General features: G+C 49.3%; 2 protein-coding genes across 4 annotated transcripts in view; both read right to left on the reverse strand.

The window, feature by feature from the left end:
- LOC140429984 (LRP2-binding protein-like) overlaps positions 1 to 10,019 on the reverse strand; it is an 82,160-nt gene extending 72,141 nt beyond the window's left edge. Inside the window, exon 1 of the mRNA XM_072517560.1 lies at positions 9,326 to 10,019. Within this exon, the coding sequence (XP_072373661.1) occupies positions 9,326 to 9,424 (99 nt within the window). The 5' untranslated portion in view covers positions 9,425 to 10,019. The remainder of the gene's footprint in view (positions 1 to 9,325) is intronic.
- A 3,757-nt stretch (positions 10,020 to 13,776) lies between these two features.
- LOC140429203 (ufm1-specific protease 2-like) overlaps positions 13,777 to 21,277 on the reverse strand; it is a 121,301-nt gene continuing 113,800 nt past the window's right edge. For all 3 annotated transcript variants that reach the window (XM_072515891.1, XM_072515892.1, XM_072515893.1), the window contains one exon: positions 13,777 to 14,247. In XM_072515891.1, the coding sequence (XP_072371992.1) occupies positions 14,164 to 14,247 (84 nt within the window). In that variant the 3' untranslated portion in view covers positions 13,777 to 14,163. The remainder of the gene's footprint in view (positions 14,248 to 21,277) is intronic.

Below are 21,277 nucleotides of genomic sequence, written 5' to 3' on the forward strand. Positions count from 1 at the left end.
CCCTGCAACCCAACCTAACCTTTTGGACATTAAGGGGCAATTTAGCGTGGTCAATCCACCTAATCTGCAAATCCTTTGGACTGTGGGAAGAAACCGGAACACCCAGAGGAAGTCCAAGCAGACACGGGGAGAACGTGCAAACTTCACAGTCACCCGAGGCAGGAATTGAATCCGGGACACTGGAGCAGTGAGGCGGCAGTGTTAACCACTGTGTCGCCGTGCCACTCTCAGGTCATCCCCAAGTTCTTAATGGTCACTTTTGAAGTGATCTAGGAAACATGGCAGCCAACTTGATACAGGAAATGATACAAACGGCAATGTAATAAAGATCACCAGCGGGATTCTCCGTCAGCGGGATCCTCCGCTTCGCCGGCAGCGCACCCACACACACAGGTTTCCCAACGCCGTGGGCTGGCAACAATGGGAAACCCCATTGGCCGTCTACCGGAACAGGGGATCCCGCTGCCAGCGGGGGAGCCCGCCGGAAAACAGGGTTGGTGGGACGGAGAATCCCGCCCCAGATCTTGTTTTTGAGCGATGTTGGTTGAAGGATAAATATTGACCAGCGCACCAGAGATAACACCCCACTCTTCTTCAAACAGCTCCATGGAATCATTTATGTCCACTAAAGTAAATGTAAATACATTTTATTGTCACAAGTAGGCTTTTATTAACACTGCAATGAAGTTACTGTTCAGGTACACAGAGGGAGAATTCAGAATTATCAACTGGTACGGGAATTGAACCCACGCTGCTGGCCTTGTTCTGCATCACAAACCAGCTGTCTAGCCCACTGAGCTAAACCAGCCCTGCAGATGGGACCTTGGTTTAACAACTCATCCAAAAGACAACAGACTCTATAGTGCAGCAATCATGCGGTACTGCACTGGAGTGTCCAGCTAAATGTTTATGTTCAGGTCTTTGGAGTGAAACGAGCACAATGTCAGTAAGAATAAAACTTGCAGAAACACAGAAAGGGAGAGAGTGAATTTAACTTCAGAAAACTAAAGCCAAGTATGGCATGGTCCAGTGGCTAGGAGACTCTAACTTACATTAATGTTATTTGAGCAAAAGGCAGTTAAAAGATAAAGTCAGTTTACTGTTGTCATTCTTTGCTGTTCTTTATGTGCTCAAAAATTAAATAAATCTAGTTTATGTAATTCATATGAACATGCATACACGTGAACGTACAAATTAGGAGCAGGAGTGGGCCACTCAGCCCTTTGAGCCTGCTCCGCCATTGAATAAGATCATAGCTGATCTGATTGTAACCTCAACTCCACATGCCTATCTACCCTTGATAGCCTTTCACCCTCTTGCTTATCAAGAATCTATCTACCTCTGCTGTAAAAATATTCAAAGATTCTGCTTCCATTGCCTTTTGATGTGGAGATGCCGGCGTTAGACTGGGGTGAGCACAGCAAGAAGTGTTACAACACCAGGTTAAAGTCCAACAGGTTTGTTTCGAATCACTAGCTTTCGGAGCACAGCTCCTTCCTCAGGTGAATGAAGAGGTAGGTTCCAGAAACATAAATATAGACAAAGTCAAAGATGCAAGACGAAACTTTGAATGCGAGTCTTTGCAGGTAATTAAGTCGTTACAGGTCCGGACGGAGCAACTGGAGAGAGGGATAATCACAGGTTAAAGAGGTGTGAATTGTCTCAAGCCAGGTCAGTTGGTAGGATTTTGCAAGCCCAGGCCAGATGGTGAGGGGTGAATGTAATGCGACATGAATCCAAGGTCCCTGTTGAGGCCGTACACGTGTGCGGAACTTGGCTATAGGTTTCTGCTCGGCGATTCAGAGTTGTCGTGCGTCCTGAAGGCCGCCTTGGAGAATGCTTACCCGAAGATCAGAAGCTGAATGCCCTTGACTGCTGATGTTCCCCGATCGGAAGGGAACATTCCTTCCTGGCGATTGTCGTGCGATGTTCGTTCATTCGTTGTTGCAGCGTCTGCATGGTCTCGCCAATGTACCATGTTTGAGGACATCCTTTCCTGCAGTGTTTGAGATAGACAACATTGGCCGAGTCGCACGAGAATGTACCACGTACCTGGTGGGTGGTATTCTCGCGTGTAATGGTGGTACCCATGTCGATGATCTGGCACATCTTGCAGAGATTGCCATGGCAGGGTTGTGTGGTGTCGTGGTCGCTATTCTGAAGGCTGGGTAGGCTACCTTTTTAAGAATACAGTTACAAAAACCACGACCTCTGGGAGGAACATTTCTCATCTCTGCTCTAAATGGGCAACGCTTTATTTTTAAACATTGACCTCTGGCACTAGATTCTCCCACAAGAGGCCACATCTTCTCCAGAGAGGATTTAGATGTTGAGCTCAGCTTGAATGCAGTTATGGTGTTAAAGCCATCTTCCACGGTGAATTAGAGAGCGTTAAAATTAAGTGGGCATTAACATTCCAGAATGGTGCAAATCGTAATGGCATTGCTTTTGGGCACAATGGTAGCACAGTGGTTAGCACTGTTGCTTCACACCACCAGGGTCCCAGGTTCGATTCCCGGCTTGGATCACTGTTTGTGCAGCTTCTGCATGTTCTTCCCCTGTCTGTGTGGGCTTTCTCTGGGTGCTCCGGTTTCCTTATACAAGTCCCGAAAGATTCGCTGTTGGGTAATTTGGACATTCTGAATTCTCCCTCATTGTACCCGAACAGGCGCCAGAGTGTGGCAACTGGGGGATTTTCACAGTAACTTCATTGCAGTGTTAATGTAGGTCTACTTGTGACAAAGAAGAACAAAGAAAAGTACAGCACAGGAACAGGCCCTTCGGCCCTCCAAGCCCGTGCCGACCATGCTGCCCGACTAAACTACAATCTTCTACACTTCCTGGGTCCGTATCTCTCTATTCCCATCCTATTCATGTATTTGTCAAGATGCCCCTTAAATGTCACTATCGTCCCGGCTTCCACCACCTCCTCCGGCAGCGAGTTCCAGGCATCCACTACCCTCTGTGTAAAAACTTGCCTCGTACATCTACTCTAAACCTTGCCCCTCGCACCTTAAATCTATGTCCCCTAGTAATTGACCCCTCTACCCTGGGGAAAAGCCTCTGACAATCCACTCTGTCTATGCCCCTCATAATTTTGTAGACCTCTATCAGGTCGCCCCTCAACCACCGTCGTTCCAGTGAGAACAAACCGAGTTTATTCAACCGCTCTTCATAGCTAATGCCCTCCATACCAGGCAACATCCTGGTAAATCTCTTCTGCATCCTCTCTAAAGCCTCCACATCCTTCTTAATAATAATGAAGATTATTATTATTATTCAACAGCTTCTGGTTCATAACACATGAGATGGACATATGAAGAATGTTCACGAGAAGACTCCGACCATGCAATGACACCATATTGATGGCAGTAATTTGTTCCAGGCAACATATACACATTAATTAATTTGATATTTAGTCAGTAGTGAGGATGAGCCAATGGCATCCAAAATGCTGGTCACTGCCAACCAACAAAGAAACAGGCAATGCCTCATAACTTCACAGTAATTTCTTGAAAGAGGGAAAGAGCCTTTGAAATATGCCTGGAGTTCCTTTGACGTTTTGAAGATGTCAGCCATGGCACAGTATGAGCATTTTTGCATCCAAATCAGGTTGTGAGACTTGAGCAAATAATCCATGCTGACATTTGTTGCAGCACTGAAGGCTGCTGCTCTTTTTAGGGTGTGTTCAACCGAAGCCCTGCCTGCCCTTTAAAAGCAGTGGAGTTTTTGTCTCCTGACCAATATTTACATTCAACTAACAAAAATGTATTATCTAAGGCTTTGGGACCTTGTTGCTGGTGCCTTTTTTATTCATTCATGGGAGGTGCATGTTGATGGCTGGACCAACATTTATTGCCCATCCCTAATTGTCCTTGATCTGACTGCCTTGCTAGGCCATTTCCGAGGGCATTTAAGAGTCAACCATATTATTGTGGAGTCACATGTAGGTTAGGCCAGGTAAGGATGACAGATTTCTTTCCCTAAAGGGCATTAGTGAACCAGATGGATTTTGCTGACAATTGACCATGGTTTCATGGTCAATGTTAGACTTTTTTTATTACATATTTTTATTGAATTCAAATTTCACCATCTGCCATGAACCCAGGACCCCAGACCAATAACCTGGGTCTCTGGATTACTAGTCCAGTGACCATACCGCTCTGCCACCACCTGCCCCTATAATTAAATAACTATTATTTCACTACATTACAAGAATGCACTTCCCGTACCAGCCTCCCCAAACAGGTGCCGGAATGTGGCGATTAGGGGGCTTTTCACAGTAACTTCATTTGAGGCCTACTTGTGACAATAAGCAATTTTCATTTCATTTCATTTTTCATTTCAAAAAGTACTTGACCAGCTTGTAAAGCACTTTGGGATCCCCGAGATCATGAAAGGTGCTGTATAAATTATTTTTGAAGCCTTCTCCACTACATTCTGTGGAAATCATCAAGAGACAAACGAAAAGGACAGAATTGATTTTAAAAACCTTCACAGGCGTTCAAAATTCCAAATATCTAAATGACTTTTCAAATATATAATAATCTTTATTGTCACAAGTAGGCTTACATTAACACTGCAATGAAGTTACTGTGAAAAGCCCCTAGTCTCCACATTCAGGCAACTGTCCGAGTACACAGATGGAGAATTCAGAATGTCCAAATTACCTAACAGCATGTCTTTCGTGACTTGTGGGAGGAAACCCACACACACAGGGAAAACGTGCAGACTCCGCACAGAGACCCAAGCCGGGAATCGAACCTGAGACCCTGGTGCTGTGAAGCAACAATGCTAACCACTGTGCTACTGTGCCACCCTAAGTATATTAAGTGCAGTGAATGGTTTGACACCCATGGCAGAAAACTGGAGGATGAGGATACCTGCACTGAGTCAGAGTTCAGCCAGTTAGTGATCACCTGCATTGGTGCCCAAATCTATTAACAGATATGACATCTTGCATTTGCATAGCACCTTTCATGACCTCAGGATGTTCCAAAGTGCTGTGCAGTTAATTAAGTACTTTTTAAAAAGGGCAGTCACTGCTTTAGTGTAGAGGACAGAGCAACCAATTGATGCACAGCAAGCTCCCACAAATAGCAATGTGATAATGGCCAGATAATCTGTCTTTGTGTTGTTGGGTGGAGGCAAATATTGGCCAGGGCACAATATATGCAGATTCCAATTGATGCATTCATCCTGCACAGGTCATTATTTATTCCATCCACAAGTTATGCAGCATTTTTCTTGCATTGATATATATACTATTTTGGATAAACTAGCATTCTTCGTGCGTCAGCATACTATTTTCTATTCCTGCATGGCATGTTATATACATTTTTGTCCCATACATTAATATGTCATTTCACCACATCTTCGCTCTCAGTGCTGAGGCGCGGCAGCAGCAGTTGGCACCAGGCCTGATTCCCCCACCTGCTCTGGGCGCCTCGCATTTGGCCCCTGCTAGCCTCCTTGCTTGACTCCTTTCCCGCTGTGGTCGTTGGGCCAGGTTGCCGTGGAGACGGCCAAGCGCGCGCACGCGCGCGCCCTGTCGTTGCTAGGCTGCCCGGAAGTCCGCCCCTTTGTTCCGGGTGCAACATGATTACAGCGCCCCAGTGCGGTGAGCGCAAGAGTAAGGTTCCCAACGCAAGGGGGGGATTTGCATTGGGTGTTGATGGAGGGTGGTGTCCCCAGGAAAACATTTGATCGAATAAATAGTTGGGCCCAATGACCTGGTATGAATTTGAATATTAATCTGCTTCTCAGTTGTGTCCAGGACTGAGACACAGCTGAATGCAGAACTCTCCGGAGCAGCCCAGCAATTAGGATGTTATGAAAAGACAACCCTGGAAGCTTAAGAGGTTCCTGCACCTTCCCAAGAACTAATTGTATCAAAACTAGGACCTTTCTGCCTGTATTAGGACTTCCTGTTCTCATAGCTACATCGGTGGAATGATCTACATAAGCAAATTTTAAATGGGATTATGTCAAGTAAATACATACATAGATACATATACAGAGAAGATAGGAGCAGGAGATGGCCTTTTGGCCCTTCGAGCCTGCTCTGCCATTCATCACAATCATGGCTGATCATCCAACTCAATAGCCTAATCCTGCTTTCTACCCATAGCCTTTGATCCCATTCTCCCAAAGTACTATATCCAGTCGCCTCTTGAATATATTTGATATGCCATCAATGAATACACGACGAGTGGTGAACGTAACTGAGGTTTTAATAAACACCATCTTCGCTCTGTTCGGTTTCCCCGTCTCCGTCCACAGCGACCAGGGATCTTCATTTATGAGCGAGGAGCTGCGCCAGTACCTGCTCAACGGGGGCATTGCCTCGAGCAGGACGACCAGCTACAACCCCAGGGGAAACGGGCAGGTAGAGCGGGAAAATGGGACGGTCTGGAAGGCCGTGCAGCTGGCCCTACGGTCCAGAAATCTCCCGGCCTCCCGCTGGCAGGAGGTCCTCCCTGATGCACTCCACTCCATTCGGTCGCTTCTGTGCACCGCGAGCAACGGAACCCCCCATGAACGTCTCTTTGCCTTCCCCTGGAAGTCCACCTCTGGGGTTTCGCTCCCAACGTGGCTGGTAGCTCCAGGACCCGTTCTCCTCCGCAAGGACGTGCGGCTCCACAAGGCGGACCCGTTGGTTGAGAGAGTACAGCTACTCCATGCAAACCCGCAGTATGCATACCTAGCGTACCCCAACGGCCGCCAAGACACAGTCTCCCTCAGGGATCTGGCACCAACTGGGTCCCCACACACCCTCCCCTCCCCCAGCGCACCCCACCGCAGCCCCCGCTCCAGGACAATCCATCCTCCCCTTGCTCCCACCCGGGGACGAAGAGGATTTCTACACGCTCCCGGAGTCACCGAAGACCAAGCCAACGCCTGAGTCGCCACCAGCACTGCGGCGCTCTCATCGACAGATCAAGGCACCCGATCGTCTAAATTTGTAACCTTCTCTGTAATTTTGAAACCAATCTGTATGTATATAGTTTTCCACGACCCCCGCTGGACTAATTTTTAACAGGGGGTGAATGTGGTAGTCACCACTGTTGTATTATATTGTATATATGGGTATTACGTTAAGGCCCCTGCACTACAGGTACGGGGGTAGATCCCTGCCTGCTGGCTCCGCCCAGGTGGCAGAGTATAAATGTGTGTGCTCTCCGAACAGCAGCCATTTTGTAAGCTGCTGTAGGAGGCCACACATATCTGTGTAATAAAGCCTCGATTACATTCTACTCTCATCTCGTCGTAATTGATAGTGCAGCACACATTACATCTAATACAGTGGCCATTTACAATACACATATGATACACAACAGTGGTTTACCACATTCATCCCGTTAATAAAAAGAGTCCAGTGGGGGTGAAGTGAACTTAAAGATCAAGTCTGTCAGGGTCCCTGACCTTCCGTCGTGATCGCCTCAGTCCCAGGCACTGTATCGTCTGCTCCTAGTAACGACGGGCTTACAGTCCGGGGTGAGGTTAGCGAAGAGCGAGGGTGGGGCGACATTAAGGGTAGCGAGGCTACAGACGGTGAGGGGGGGCAGGGGTCCACCGAACCTTAAAGTAAGGCTTTGGAGGTGGCACTGGAAGTCGAGCCCCAGTAATAGGGCAGCGCAGAGATGGGGACGGACGTGGAGTTTGAAGTTAGCGTACTCTACGCCTTGTAGAATAAGGGCTTCGACACAGTACCCCCGGATTTCTACTGCATGGGATCCGGAAGCCAGGGAGATTTTCTGGGTCGCTGGTAAAATTGGGAGGGAGCAGCGCCTTACTGTATCTGGGTGTATGGAGCTGTCTGTGCTCCCGGCGTCGAAAAGGCAGGCCGTCTCGTGACCGTTAATCCGGACAGTCATCGTAGATTTTGTGAGGTGATGAAGCCAGCACTGGTCGAGCGTGATGGAGGCGAGCTTCGGAAGGTGATGGATAGGCCGGTCGGAGGTAGCAGCGGCCAGCATACGATCGGGTGAGCAGGCCTCCCGGGAGGCTGCGGAGTGGTCCCAAGATGGCGGCCCCCATGGGTCGCGCGTGGCGGGCGGCATCAGAGATGACGTCAAAGATGGCGGCCCCCACGGGTCGCACATGGCGGGTGGCGCGGCAGCTGGGGGCGGCCCCGACAGGCAGCAGGCAGCGCTGCTGGGCCTAGAAGTTTTAGGGAGAGATTGGGCCTGGCAGGCTTTCGCAAAGTGGGCGTTCCTCCCACACCCGTTGCAAGTCGCGTTCTGTGCAGGGCAGCGTTGTCTGGGATGATTACCCTTGCCACAAAATTAGCAGTTCGGGCTTCCAGCGTTGGCGGGCTGCTGTGCGGCACAGGCTTGCGCTGCACCCGGGTCAGATGATGGCGGCGCCCACGAGGTCCATGAGGGTGCCGCGCGGTCGGAGGCGTAGGCCTCCATGTTCTGGAAGGCCACCTCCAGCGAGTTTGAGAGCTGCACTGTCTCTGGGAGGCCGAGTGTACCCCGTTCTAGCAATCGCTGGCGGATGTAGTTTGATTTCATGCCCGCAACATAAGCGTCCCTGATCAACAGCTCCGCATGTTGGGTAGCCGATACCGTCTGGCAGTCACAGTTCCGGCAGAGTACCATCAAGGCACGCAGAAATTCTGCTAGTGATTCCCCAGGGCGTTGTCGTCTCGTGGAAAGGTGCCCAACATACACCTCATTTACAGACTTCACATATTGTCCCTTCAGCAGCATTATCGCCTCCGTATGCGAGGGGGCGTCCCTGATGAGGAGAAAGACTTGCGGGCTCACCCGTGCGTGGAGCATCTGCTTCTTTTGGAGGTCAGTGAAGTCTTCGGTGAAGGATCCGAGGTACGCTTCGAAGCAGCTTAGCCAGTGCTCGAATGTTCCAGTGGCGTCAGCTGCCTGTGGGTCCAGCTCCAGGCGATCAGGCTTGAGTGATGAATTCATCTTAGATGTTTAGTTTATTAAATTGATATGCCATCAATGAACACACGGCGAGTCGTGAATGTAACTGAGGCTTTAATAAACTAAACAGGAAGCCTCCTGGCCTCTGATCGCGAACTGGATCAGAGGCGAAGACCAGCCATCTTTATACCGGGCCCGAGGGGAGGTGGAGCCATCGGGAAGTGGTTTACCACATTACATCTAATACAGTGGCCATTTACCACAATACACATATGATACACTACAGTGGTTTACCACAATATTCAAGTGTGGTGATATGATTTTAATGTTAATAATGAAAATGTCTTCTTCAGTCACTTCTGCCTCAAATAATCTAGATTGGAACAACCTTTAGCACTTATCTAGACAATGAAACAAAAATTTTAAAATCCCACCTGGTTCTTTTGCCAGCAAATTAATTCAGTCCTGAAATACATCCATTTCAATGTGGACCGAGCCCACCAGTTTACCCGGGCAGTAGGGTTTGGTGCCATCGTTGATTTGTCCCGTGTTCAGGAGGTGATCGACGGGCTGCATGTTGTCCTACGAGCACACGCAGATGACAGGCCACCCTGGACAAAGCAAAAGAGATTCCACTCAATGAACGTGTAGCTGGTGTGTGACCATCAGATGCGCGTCATGCATGTCTGCGCCCGATACCCCGGCAGTGTGCACAACGCCTTCATCCTGGCACACTCAATGATTCCTGACCTCTTCAAGGCGCACACCCGGCTGGGAGGTTGGCTCCTGTGCAACAGGGGTTACCCACTGTGGTCATGGCTGATGAAGCCTATCCGAAGGTCACAGACCGACGCAGAGACCCGCTACGACAACACTCACACAGCGACCTGGGGCGGAATTGAGCGGTGCTTCGGCATCTTGAAGATGCGGTTCAGGTGCCTGGACCGCTCTGGAGAGGCCTTCCAGTATAGCGCTAAGAGGGTTGTCCACATTGAAGCGGCATGTTGTGTCCTCCACAACATTGCGCAGCAGAGGGGCGACGTGCTGGAGGAGGAGGATGAACACCAGGACTCCTACAATGAGGAGGAAGCGGGGGAGTGCAAGGTTGGACAGGACATTGGGCCTGGGCAGGCCAGATAGGCTGCACAGCATGTGCATCAGGGCCAATGAGCACAGGGTGCTCTGATCGTCTCCAGGTTCACCGACTCGGGGGGGGGGGGGGGGTGACTGGCCAGGAGCATGGACACCGCATCCCACCCCTGGTCACTGCTCTGTCTACAACCCCCTTCGTGTTACATACCTGCCGCACTACAGGGTGCGCATGGGGATGGTTTAGCACAGTGCTAAAGAGCTGGCTTTTAAAGCAGACCAAGGCAGGCCAGCAGCACGGTTCAATTCCTGTACCAGCCTCACTGAACAGGTGCCGGAATGTGGCGACTAGGGGCTTTTCACAGTAACTTCATTGAAGCCTACTTGTGACAATAAGCGATTTTCATTTTCATCCTCGGTTGGCACTAACAGCGGGTCTAGTTCATGGGATGTAGGCTGATGACAACCCAGTCGCTGATGAGCTCAGGTGCTCCTCATAGTTCGACAATGTCAGACTCTTGCACACGGGAGGACTTTCCACCATCCACCTGGGTGATCCCTGCATGCGAGCTGGCCATTCCATCACATGGTTCCATCGAATACCTGGGGTGGCGAGGTGGGGAAGGCGAGGAAGGGACAGCGGAGCGTTGAACGCTGGCTGAACTACGGTGCCTGAGCCGACTCTCAACGTCTGCCAATTCCCCCGTGCTGCCTCTGCAGCCAGCTCAGATCAGCCCAGCCCTCACACCCTTCTGACAGAGCACCAAGGTAGATTGTAAAGTTGTGAACAGGTGTTTAATGTGATAGCTAAATGGTGCCCTACACCCGTGTCAACTTAACTGGTGGCTACTTTTCTCGCCTGGGCAATGCCGCTGCGCTCTCAGCCATGGCCCGCTGTGACTGGGCCATGCTCAGGAGCGCCGCTGAAATGCCCAGATGGCTCTGGCACATGGCTGCCTGTCCTGGGACTTGGCCACCACCTGCACAGAATGTCCCAGACCTTGGACATACTGATCCATAGTCCCCAAGGCCTGCATGGCAGATGCCACCCGTGTGCTGTTGGTCTGGGTAGCACGCATGGCCGGCACCACCTCCTGTATCTGTGGATGATGGTTGTTCGCTGACAACCCTCATGTAGTCCCTGGCTCTGCGACTGCATCTCCAAGATTGACGGGACTGTCCGTTCGAGAAGCCCAAAACCTGTCTGGACGGCAGCTGGTCCCTGCGGTCAGCCTGCCCTCCGACCGTCCACCCCGCCGGGAGTATTTGTGTGGTGAGAACCAGATACCGTCCCAGGAAACACTTCATGTAAGTGCCCAACCGAGGTGAGTGTCTCTGGGATGGTGGAGGATATTGGAGACAGCTGTGATGGGAAATCGGTGTCATCATCGGACTCGAGCTCCGGGGTCCCTTCCGTGCCAGTATCCTTGTTGCTGCTCGGCACCTGAGGCTCAGGCTGTGGCTGGGGAACACCAGAAGGGCCCCACCCATCACCAGCAGGATCTGCAAGACACAAGACAAGACTCATGGTTAGATCACGGACCAGGGGGTAGTGGTGGTGTGGAGTTGAGGGTGGTGTGGGGGTGAGGGTGGTGTGGGGGTGAAGGTAGTGTGAGACTGGTGTGGGGGTGGTGTTTTCGTAGGGGTTGACACACGTGTCACAAGGAACTGCAACTCAATGGGCTCTCTCTTCCTCGCCCAAGGCTTATCTCCACCCCTGCGGCTGCCCTTTCCTCAGGCCCGCCAACCACGTCCAGGGCCCACTGCTCTCCCGAGGTGAGGGGCTGTAGGTCCGGTGGTCCCCCTCCAGTCTTCTCCCACTCCCTGCAGTTATGAGTGGGAGAAGGGGAAGGGGGAGGTGTGAAACAGAAAACGCATAGTGTTAGACAGTCCAATGCATGCAGCCCAGGGGGTGGGTAGCTGGTGGCGCCCTGGCCACTGCGGCCAGTATGTGTGCTGGAATGTGATGCAGGGAGGGGGCTTGGCGCCCTCCGGGTTGGGGTAACAGGTATGTCGGATGGGGGTTGGTGCCAGGTGCAGTGCTGCCTACTCACCCTGGCCGCCTTGAGGAGGTTGTGCAGTTGTTTATGGCACTGCAGGACGATCCGGATGGTGTCGCTGACAGCCTCTGCCAACTTCACCCAGGCATGGTGAACAGCGGTGGCTGGCAGCCTCATTCCCGGGCCGGGGTTCAGGGTGGCCCGCCTTTTCACCACAGCGTCCAGGAGTATCTCAAACTCGGCATCGGTGAATCTTGGGGCCACTCTCCTTGCTGCCAACTTGTTGGCTGGGATGGTGTGTGTGGGGAGTGAAGTGTGTATATGCGGCTGCAACTCTCGAGTATCAATCGCAAATCTGACACTGTTTCTCATTGGAATTGATTGTGTTCCACGTGGCACCGGTGCTAGCCCCTTAACGGTCATGAATCAGTCCAGGTGCAACACCAGTTTTGCTGTCGTTGGAAGACTATGAATCTTGCTCCAGCGTCAACAGGAATCGAGAATTCTGCCGGGTATCTTCAGCAATACAGTACTCTCTCAGTACACTGAATCCCAGGAGTGGGTTAGCAGGAGGGAAATGTTTAAATCTGTTACTCTTAAGAGTTACTCTTTCAGTAAAAAAGGCAGTGGGTGGGATTCTCTGGTCACCGATGCCGAAATCGCATTCTGCGATCGGCCGAAGAATACCTGTTCCTGCTGAAATCGGGGGTGGCGCCGCTTTCACAATGCTCCGCCCCTCCAAAGCGGCATACTCTTGAGTACACCGCGCACCGTATACCCGATGCTCCGCCCCCGACCAGCCAAGTTCCCGACGGTGTGGTCTTACCTGCCGGGAACTCGGCGTGGTGGCTGCGGACTCAGTCCAGCGCCACCAGTTGGGGAAGGGCCGATCCACGGGCAGGGGGGACTTTGCCAGGGGCACAGTTGGGGGGTAGTTTGGGGTTCGCGAGTCGGCCAAGGGGGGGGGGGCACTATTTTGCAGGCTGGGTCCGCACGTGGCGGCACCATGTTGCACAGCGCGGCAACATACGGAATGCTTGCCTTCATTTGACGGAGCATAGAGTATAAAATCTGGCAGGTCATGCTACAGTTGTATAGAACCTTGGTATGGCCAAACTTGGAATATTGCGCACAATTCTGGTTGCACATTACCAGAAGGATGTGGAGAGGGTACAGAGGATGTTTTCCAAGATTTTGCCTGGTCTGGAGGGTGTTAGCTGTGTGGAGAGGCTGAATAGACTTGGTCTGTTTTCATAGGAACGACAAAAATTAAAGGGTGACCTGATAAGAGGTCTACAAGATTATGAGGGGCATGGCTGAGTGGATGGGCAGGCACTCTTTCCCAGGGTGGAGGGGTCAGTCACTAGGGGGCATAAGTTTCAGGTCCATGGGACAACGTTTAGAGGAGATGTGTGAGGCAGGTTGTTTTATACAGAGTGGCGAGTGCCTGGAACACGTTGCCAGGGGAGGTTGTGGCAACAGATACATTAACGGCGTTCAAAAGGCATCTCGACAAATACATGGATAGGATGGGTATAGGGTGATACGGCACTAGGAAGTGCTGAGGGTTTTGGCCAAGGGTGGTATCATGACCGGTACAGGCTTGGAGGGCCGAAGGGCCTGTTCCTGTGCTGTATTGTTCTTTGTTCTCAATCAATCTATTTGGGAGCAACATTTTCTAGGTACCTAGATAATTAACATCTTATTTATTCTTGTGTAAGTTTATTAGTTGGCCAAGTCTGCTGAAGGTGCTTTTGCAATATCTAAATATAAATGTATTACCATTGATTCTTGCCTTTATCTTTAAAGATTTCTTAAGTTTTAATAGATTCTTTCATTTCATAGATTTGACATTTTATTAAAAAGCAGACATTAATAAACACACCTGCAAATTACTAAATAGTAAATGCCAATCATCTTTCAAGAAGTATCGGCAACCTGAAGCGCAAGAGTGTTTTTACAGTTTGACTGTCCTGCATATGAAGCTGTTTCAGCAATAAAGTAGTGAACATACATTTAGCTGTTGTTTTTAATTGCAGTTCTATGTAAAGCATATATGACAACACTCAAATTCTAATTTGGTTTGAAGAACTGTCAAAATTGTAAGGGTCCTGGTCATCCGAAAATTCTGTTCCTTTCCAGGCACAACTTTATACGTGTATGATACTCCAGCAAGGGTGTCTTTAAATACCCTGCGGCCTCTGAGGCAGGCAGATGTTGTACGGTTCCATCTGATCCCAGAAATCTTCATCTTTCCAATCGATAGCCTGAAATGCACACGATAAATGGTTGCTTACAATACATACAAATTCAAGTCATCGAATCAGCCTATTTATAAATGTGCAAGACTGTTTTTGTGGCTGATTTTGCAGCTGAACTAATGATTGGAATAAACGCTTCTGCCGTGTCACATTTGTGCTGCCTTTAAACTATTTAGGAAACTTGAAATTTTCACAGAGCAATTTGAATATGAAGAGGGAAGGTGGAGGGAGAAGGCACTCGGGCATCCAATCTTGTGCCAAGTGTCACAAATCCTTCCACACCAGACTTCCACCAATACATGACTTTGCTTGTTTGAAGACTGCTCCAAACTCAGCCGAGCTTAATCTAAAAATATAAACATATATATTGAGATGAAAGGTTACAAGGTGGACAAAATAAAAAGAGACAGTAAGGTACATCCAAAGCACAGAAGCACTGAACAATCTTTAATCACCGCTGAAAATAAACAGCAGCCATAAAGCTGCACCTATTTCGTCACACACCACGAAGCTCACATGAATATGAAGAAGGTATCAGAGGTTTTTGGAGCATCTATGACCTCCTTCAGTATCAGTAAGAAACTGACCCATTTACTCTCTGGTCTGCTTTCCGAGTGATTAATGAGTGAATCAAAGTTGCTGACTGGTACTCACTCCATCAATTCAGTTGACTCGAGAACTGGTTTCAGTTAAGGTTAACTGATCCTGAACTCACAAAGTTAGTAAATCAATATACCTTTCCTGGATACTAGCCCCTTCCTACTTACCCTAATGTGTTTAATTTTATGATGTTTATTTAAAACATTGTATATTGATTTAGATAAATCATGTTCTCTACACAAGATCTCCTTTCTAAATTATACTTTTTGAAAATGCCAGGTCCTCCCATTGGTGGAAGGATTAGGATCAAGAGAGCATAGATTTAAGGCAGAAGAAGCAATGGCAACATGAGGGAAACCTTTCCACGTAGCATAGTGGTTAGGATCCGGAATGCACTGCCTGAGAGTCTGGTGGAGGCATAATCAATCAAGGCATTCAAAAGGAAGTTGAAGAATGTGCAGGGCTACAGGGAGAAGGTGGGCAGTGGCACTATCAAATTTCTTCTTCAGAGAGCGAGCACAGACACAGTGGACAGAATGGCATCCCCTTCGGCTTAATAAAACAGAAAATGCTGGAGATACACAGCAGGTCAGGCTGGCAGTAATTTGCTGTTGAAGAGACTGGGGTTGCTTTAAACTATGAAGGTTTCAATGCAGTAAGGAGAAATAGTTTGCAGTGGCAGAATGGTCAGTAACCAGAGGACATAAACTTAAGATGATTGGCAAAAGAACCAAAAGCAACATGAGGGGGAAACAAATGTGCAGTGGGTAATGTACCAGATATGGCAGCCAAGGAACATACACAATTATACTATGTCAGAAACTAAAACACTTCAAAGTGGATCCTAACATCACAAAACTCTTCTATGCCAAGCACTATCTTTATTGGATGTCTAGTTTGGCACTGTCGTCTTAAGGAAAGTAGACTCTTTAAGGGTACTGAGATTATTGGACCAGGCAGATATTTCTTGAAAACATTTTCTGTGGAGTTTTTAAGTACAGCATCATGAACAAGAGAATCACTCCTGGTCTCAGTATTACTGCTCTTTGCATGCAGAGAAAATGCTACAATCCCCCAGGTGCAGGTGAAATTGGTTTCTGAACTCATTTGTGCCCTACTTTGTAAGAATTTTCAACAAGTTCGATGTCATGATAGGGAGACATTTGGAATTTGGGTCCAGAAATGGGGCCCAAGATGTAGCAGTCAATTTAGGGGTTAAACAGACTGAGGGAAAAGACTCCTAGCAGCAGAGTCAGAGGAATCCGCCCACAGCCTGAGTTACCTTGTCCCATTCAGATTTAACCTCGTTAGTGGGAATACACAGGATCATCCACTCAAGATCCATGATCATACCCATCAGTCTGATGACCTATTTGTCCGTCAATGGAAGGTTAAATGCATATAAATGACATAACTCTGTTCTCTTGTATAAACGGGAGTGGGCAATCAGCCAAGATATGGCCGGAAACATGGGCGCCGGAAACATGGGCAAACCTTTATTTGAGGAGCGTGGTGCCGCCCTGTTCTGCCTGCTGCCAACCAGGTGCGGCGGGGATGGGGGGATCCATGGCGCTGTGTTGTTCCAGCACCCCAGCGCCTCCCCTGCAGGAGTCACCAGCACGGGCCCCATCATCTCTCCTTCCTCGGGGTGCCCGATGGCCCCTGGGCGAGGCTCCCCTGCCATCTGGAGCTGCCACTCCTGGAGGTCCACACCCACCCCGACCAGAGTCTCGATGCTCGTGGTCAAGGAGCACAGGGTACCACCTCCCTTTGGGTCTGTGCTATGTTGGCCAGCGCCTGGGCAACGCCGCAAACGCTCTCAGCCATGGTCCACTGTTACTAAAAACATTTGCACAGTTCTTTTTGAGACAATTTTAAACAAAATTATCTTTCACAGTGCAGTCCACGTGATGTAGGTACATCCACAGTGCTGTGAGGAATTGAGTACCAGGATTTTGACCCAGTGACTGTGAAGGAACGGTGATACAGTTCCAAGTAAAGTACATAGCTTGAAGAGGAACTTGTAGGTGTTGGTGTTCCCATGTAGATGCTGACTTTGTCATTATAAGTGATAGAAGCCGTGGTGTTGTCAAATGAGCTTTGATGAGTTGCTGCAATGCATCTTGTAGATGGTACCCATTGTTGCCACTGTATCTGTGGTGGAGGGAGTGAATGTTTAAGGTGGTGAATGGTGTGCCAATTAATCAGGTTGTTTTGTCTTGGATAGTATAACGCTTCTTGAGTGCTGTTAGAGCTGCATCCCGCCAGGCAAGTGAAGAGTATTCCATCACACTCCTGACTTACTCTGGGAGTTAGTAGGCAAGTTACTTGTCATAGAATTCCTAGCCTCTGTCTGATCTGTCTTTTATTTATATGGTTAGTCCAGTTCAGTCCTGGTCAATGGTAACTCCAAGGATTTTGATTGTTGGAGATTCAATACGCAAGTGAAGCGTATTCTATTCCGCTCCTGACTTGTGCTTGTAGGTGGTGGCCATGCTTCGGGAGTCAGCAGGTGAGCTACCCATCACAAAGTTCTCAGCCTTTGACCAGCCCTTGTAACCACAGTATGCATATAAGCTGGTCCAGTTCAGTTTCTGGTCAAAGGTGACTCCAAGATTTTGATCATGGGGGATTCAGCAATGATGATACCATTGAATGTCAAGGAGAGATGGTTAGACTCTCTCTTGTTAGAGATGATGATTTGACTGCAGTTAAAAAAAAACTTCAGATCCCATTCTCCAACAAACATTGGCTGGTGGATGTTCACCTCTTCCTGTGTCTGGATTAGTGGGTTTCACTCAATACTCTGCCTCTGCAAATATCTCCAAAGCCTTCTCCTAAAGTTTTTTCTGATTGATTGCAGCATTTGAATTTCTCAGATTTGCATGCTTGACAAAATTACGGTCTCATTTGTTTAAATCAACCAAAAAGCAAGCAGTCTTTTACAACCCCAGGCCCACGAAGTTTGAAATGTTACAACAAAAGAAACATGGGTGTGAATATGTAAACAAAGAACTGGCCCTGAAATCCAAGACAAGGTTCTAGTTTCAGGCCCTGTCTTGGACATCCCCTATACCTGGCAGTTCGGGTGACACATACAAAAGTTAGCTGGGTAATCAGATCCTGAAGTAAGGTCACTGATCTGAAACATTAACTCTGAGCTCTATTTCTCTCCCCACAAATGCTGCCTGCCAGACTTGCTAACTATACCCAGAAATTTCTGTTTTCATTTCAGATTTCCAGCATCTGTAGTATTTTGGCTTGAGTATCATGTGGCAGCTGCACTAGATAGGCTTTGTGTGAAAGATACAAATTCTGAATAAAAGATTATCAACCTAAAACATTAATTCTGGTGCTTCACAGACACTGCCTGACCTGATGAGCACTTCCAGCATTTCCTATTGTTTCAGATTCTGAATTAACCTTGACAAGTAGGAATAAATTAAGTAACGCCAACCTGCCTTCGAAAAATAAACCCACCTGGCAAAACGTAGCACGTGGTAGAGCTATGTAAAACTGTGGGCAGGATTCTGCACTGCCTTCATCCGGTAGCGGGGTTCCCGATGCGGCAGAGAATCGGGCATCCGGGGTTAAAAATAGGATTGGTGCCCATTGCGGTGCACCAGCCCCCTGCTGGCAGCAGGATCGGGGTTCGCGCCTGCGTGCCAGAGGGAGTATGTAAACGGGTTTTAATAATAATAATCTTTATTAGTGTCACAAGTAGCTTATATTAACATTGCAATGAAGTTACTGTGAAAATCCCCTAATCGCCACACGACGGCGACCCATTTGCATCAACTTAGTGGGCCGGACACCATATTCTCCGGGCTGCTGTGATTCTCTGAGAATTACGACTGTTTTTTCCCAGGGTGGACCTGACGTGATGGATCTTGTGGTGAGGGAAGGAAGTAACCCCTTAAAAGAATTTTCCCCAAAGTCCATCCGGGTCTGTACTCGTTGGAGTTTAGAAGGATGAGGGTGGAATCTTATTGAAACTTACAGAATACTGCGAGGCCAGGATAGAGTGGGCGTGGAGAGGCTGTTTCCACTTGTAGGAAAAACTAGCAGAGGACACAATCTCAGGCTAAAGGGGCGATCCTTTAAAACAGAGATGAGGAGGAATTTCTTCAGCCAGAGGGTGGTGAATCTGTGGAACTCTGCCGCAGAAGGCTGTGGGGGCCAAATCAATGAGTGTCTTTAAGGCAGAGATAGATAGGTTCTTGATTAATAAGGGGATCAGGGGTTATGGGGAGAAGGCAGTAGAATGGGATGAGAAAAATATCAGCCATGATTGAATGGGGGAGCAGACTGGATGAGCCAAGTGGCCTAACTCTGCTCCTATGTCTTATGGCCATGGTGTGAGTGGTGGCACATTTGGCAGCTCTCACCCGAGGCTGTATTGTTGGACCTTTTTCCCGTTTGTAGGGTGGATATTTTGAGGAAAAAAGGTGTTGGGATGATTGGAGAAAAGTTTGACTCTGCAGGTAGGGCTGGTGGATGGATCCATGGACCAGAAGTGAGTCGGGAAGGTGGAGGACTTGGAGAATTGCTCCCAGAGGCAGAACATAAGAATCGTGGGGATGCCTGAAAGCGTTGAGGGAGCGGACGCTGACTCGTATGTAGCCAAGATGCTGGGGAAGTTGATGGGGGAAGGGGCCTTTGACTGGCCCCTGGAGGTCGACTTGAGCGCACAGGGCGCTGATAATTAAGCTACAGATGAATGAGCTGCCAAGGGCGATGGTGGTGCATCTTCACCGGTTCCTGGACAAGAAGAAGATATTGAGATGGGCGAGGCAGATGAGAAGAAGCACCTGGGAGAGGAGCGAGCTTCAGGTGTACCAGGTCCTGTGCGCAGACCTGGCGAAGAGGAGGGCCGGTTTAACCAGGTGAAGGCTGCCCTCTTTAAAAAAGGGGTGAAGTTTGGGATGTTGTACCCAGCTCGCCTTTGGCTGACTTTTAACAGACGAGAATATTATGTTGGAACACCACAGGAGGCAATGGTGTTTTTTATTAAAATATGTTCATTCAAGGTTTTTCAATAACTTTTATAAAACACTCCAAAAAGGAAAGAAAATATACAAAAGAAAAGTAAAAAGGGCAATATGCCAACAAACAAAGCAACGTAATCCTCTAACCCTTAAACGATTTAACAAATTAAGAACAAAATGGGGCAAACGCCCCTTACATAAACCAAAACACGAAAACTCCCCCCCCACCCCCCAACCCCCCACCACACCCCCACACCCCCACCCCCACCCCCCCCCCACCCCCCCCCCCCCACCCCCCCCCCCCCCCCCCCCCACCCACCCCAAAAAACTTACACATCCTCGCCCGTCATATGCGCCCTGTGCATCACTTTAAACTGGATCAGGCTGAGCCTGGCGCAAGACGAGGAGGAATTAACCCAGCCCAGGGCATCAGCCCACAGGCTCTCATCCAGCTCCTCCTCCCACTTCCCTTCAGCTCCTCCACTGAGGCTTCCTCCGCCAGCTGCAGCTCCTGGTATATCGCCGAGACCCTACCCTCTCCGACCCACATGCCCGAAACCACCCTGTCCTGTATCCTCCGGGCAGGCAGCAGTGGGAATTCCCCTACCTGCCTCCTCACAAACGCCCTAACCTGCATATACCTGAAGGCATTTCCCGGGGGTAACCCAAATTTCTCCTCAGACTGGCAAAAGTCCCATCCATGAATAAGTCCCCCATCCTTTTAATTCCCGCCCGATGCCAACTTAGGAATCCGCCATCCATCCTGCCCAGTGCAAACCTATGGTTGTTCCATATTGGGGACCAGATTGAGGCCCCCACCTACCCCCTGTGCCGTCTCCACTACCCCCAGATCCTCAATGTCGCCGCCACCACCGGCCTCGCGGTGTTCCGCGTCGGCGGTAGCGGCAATGGTGCCGTCACCAGTGCCCCCAGGCTAGTACCTACACATGACGCCGCCCCCTCTCCCTCCATACCCTATTTCCGCATCATTGCCACATTAGCTGCCCAGTAATAGCTACACAAATTCGGCAGCGCCAGCCCCCCCCCCCCGCGCTCCAAGAACAGTCTCTTAACCCTCGGGGTCTTACTTGCCCATACAAACCCCATAATGTTCTTGCTCACTCACTTGAAAAAGGCCTTACGGATGAGAATAGGCAGGCACTGGAACACAAACAAGAACCGTCATCTTAATGGACTGCACCCTGCCCGCCAGGGAGAGTGGCAATACGACCCATCTCTTAAGTCTTCCTCCATCTGGTCCACCAACCGCGCCAAGTTGAGCTTATACAGGACCCCCCAACTCTTGGCCACCTGGATACCCAAATACCGGAAACTCTTCTCCACCCTCTTGAGCGGCAGCTCCTCCAGCCTCTTCTTCTGACCCCTCACATGCACCACAAAGAGCTCGCTCTTCCCAACATTGAGCTTGTATCCCGAGAAGTCTCCAA

The sequence above is a fragment of the Scyliorhinus torazame genome, chromosome 9, assembly GCF_047496885.1.
Source record: "Scyliorhinus torazame isolate Kashiwa2021f chromosome 9, sScyTor2.1, whole genome shotgun sequence".
In the NCBI taxonomy this organism is placed as follows: Eukaryota; Metazoa; Chordata; class Chondrichthyes; order Carcharhiniformes; family Scyliorhinidae; genus Scyliorhinus; species Scyliorhinus torazame.